Genomic DNA, 2830 nt, shown 5'->3' with positions numbered 1-2830 from the left:
ACTCAGGCCCTACAGTAACACCAGGGCCACCAGGGCAGTGGGGCAGGCCCACGGAGCAGCACTGGCAACACCAAGTGCTGCTGCTCCTGGGCACAGCTGCGGTGCCAGCACTGATCTGCCCCCGCTCTGCTCACAGACATTGCTGCTGCAGCTCCAGAGAAGGCAACAAAAAAGCATCACTGGAGAAAACTTTGCTGGGAGATCCTTTAGTTCCTTTAAAGACATCCAGAGTGCAGCTCCTCATTGACACAGTCTGTGGCCACAGAGAAGGTGGAGAGAAACAAAATGAGAAATGTCACAAAGAATGACATTTCTCTGTGGACTTTATCATTAAAGTAAAACAAATTAACAAAACCTTCAAAATGAGAAGTACAAGAAGTATCAAAGATGAGTTTTATTATAAATGGTTTGCAGAAATTGGCCAGCAGTTTAATGTTCCTGAAACCATCCAGTCATCAGTCTCAACACTGCAGCCTTGAGCTCCTGGTTCCTCAGGCTGTAGATGAGGGGGTTCAGGGCTGGAGTCAACACTGAGTACAGAACTGACAGTGCCAGATCCAGGGATGGGAGGGACATGGAGGGGGGCTTCAGGTAGGCAAATGTACCAGTGCTGAGGAACAGGGAGACCACAGCCAGGTGAGGGAGGCAGGTGGAAAAAGCTTTGTGCTGTCCCTGCTCAGAGGGGATTCTCAGCACAGCCCTGAAGATCTGCACATAGGAGAAAACGATGAACACAAAACAACCAAATGCCAAACAGACACTAACTGTAAGAAGCCCAAGTTCCCTGAGGTGGGATTTGGAGCAGGAGAGCTTGAGGATCTGTGGGATTTCACAGAAAAACTGGCCCAGGGCATTGCCATGGCACAGGGGCAGGGAAAATGTATTGGCTGCGTGCATCAGAGCTGTGAGAAAACCACTGGCCCAGGCAGCTGCTGCCATGTGGGCACAAGCTCTGCTGCCCAGGAGGGTCTCGTAGTGCAGGGGTTTGCAGATGGACACGTAGCGGTCGTAGCACATGATGGTCAGGAGGAAATACTCTGATCCAATGAAAAACAGAGAGAAAAAGAGCTGTGCAGCACACCCTGTGTAGGAGATGTTTCTGGTGTCCCAGAGGGAATTGTGCATGGCTTTGGGGACAGTGGTGCAGATGGAGCCCAGGTCAGTGAGGGCCAGGTTGAGCAGGAAGAAAAACATGGGTGTGTGCAGCTGGTGGCTGCAGGCTATGGCGCTGATGATGAGGCCGTTGCCAAGGAGGGCAGCCAGGGAGATGCCCAGCAAGAGGCAGAAGTGCAGGAGCTGCAGCTGCCGCGTGTCTGCCAACGCCAGCAGGACGAAATGGCTGATGAAGCTGCTGTTGGACATTAGCTGGGGCTGCACATGGGGACCTGTTGATGGAGAAAAGGACACTGAAGAGTTAGAGGAGATACCTGCAACCAAAATCAAAGCCTTTTCCTATACACCCTCCTCTACAATGCACAGACAAGGTCTTTAGTCATTTTGATTTCTTAGGTTTTCTTTTTAAGCTTCCAAATATGTTAACTGATATTCATGAATATCAGAAACCCTCAGCATTTCTGATACCCTCTGGTAGAATAGAGTGAGTTCCCTGAACTAAGATCATGACTGGAGACTGAGGGGAGATGGTCTGACACTTCATTATATTTGGAGTTTCTCCTTGGCTTTCACTTTTTGAAAATGGAGTATGTTCACACTCCTATGTTTCTCTTAAAAATCTCCAGGTACTGCTGAGTGCAGATGGATCCACCACAGCCCAGCTCCACATTTGTAGCCAAGGACTCACTTTGCTCATTTCACCAACCCAGCAGCATTTTCAGTGTCAAAAAACCTCTGCCTTTCCCCATCAATCTTATAGCTCAGAGATGCTCTAGGACAGTTTTGCACCCTGGATTGAAGATTTCAGCTTGGACTGAAATCTCAGGGAGACTCCCAAGTGTCCTGATGATGGCATTTGATGAAGAGAGATGCAGTTCCTTCCCTGGCTGCACTGAGAGCATTGCCCAGAGCTGGGCACTGGGGACAGCGTCATCCTGAGCCAGTTGTGCCCCCTGCCAGAGCCCCCAGGGCTGGCCAGCTGCTCCCAGCCCTGTGCTCTGCAGAGGGAACTGGGCCTGGGGCTGCAGAGCTGCCCCTCGGCTCTGCTGCAGCTTTGCCTGCACAGGAGGGGCTGCACACCTTGGAGACCCGGCCCTGAGGGCAGAGGCTTGGCTGGGGGCACAGGAGGCAGGGGCTGCACTGGAGGGCATTCTGTAGACATCTCTAAACTCTCGCTGCCACAGAATTTTTGGGGTTTGTTTTCTCTCATTGCCTGATCTTCTCTCTGCTTCCTGGAGATTTTCCTCCTGCAGGTGTTTCCCTGTGCCTGATCTCTCCCTGCCAGCACTCACAGACCCCAAATATCTGTGCACTCTCCTTGGCCCTACAGAACGCTGCTTGTTTGCAGGGCACTGGCTGGGGGCAGGTTCTGTTTGCAGCTTGGAGAAAGGACGGCTCAGACTGAGCCTGATGGCTCCAGCAAAGGTGCTGCTGCTGCTGTCCATGGGCAGAGTGGCTGAAAGCAGAATAGGCGATCCCTGTAAACCTATGGATCACTAAAAGTAACAGTTCGGATGTTTCAGACACTTGTCAAAACTCATATTTATTACTTCATAATCAACCTATAATATTTATCTCCCCCTCCCTGCCATTCTCCAATAGTAGGAATCTGAATACAAAGTCTAAGGAAATTTCTGCTTTTTTATCAAAATCTTTTTCTTAGAAATATTCTATGACTGATGAGAAGCCCTCAGCATGTCAGAGTTTCATGAGCATT

The 2830-nt window shown here is 50.4% G+C and overlaps 1 protein-coding gene across 1 annotated transcript; it reads right to left on the bottom strand.

Moving 5' to 3' along the window:
- Nucleotides 1–429: 429 nt before the first annotated feature.
- Nucleotides 430–1362, bottom strand: LOC311165899 (olfactory receptor 14A16-like; the record flags this gene model as incomplete). The annotated part of the gene is made up of 1 exon (XM_084227390.1): nucleotides 430–1362. One exon carries the CDS (start codon nucleotides 1360–1362, stop codon nucleotides 430–432), a length of 933 nt encoding a protein of 310 aa, XP_084083516.1.
- Between the last annotated feature and the right edge of the window lie 1468 nt (nucleotides 1363–2830).

This window comes from Fringilla coelebs (assembly GCF_963513975.1).
Source record: "Fringilla coelebs genome assembly, contig: SCAFFOLD_33, whole genome shotgun sequence".
Taxonomy (NCBI): domain Eukaryota; kingdom Metazoa; phylum Chordata; class Aves; order Passeriformes; family Fringillidae; genus Fringilla; species Fringilla coelebs.
This window is presented reverse-complemented; position numbering and strand designations above follow the sequence as displayed.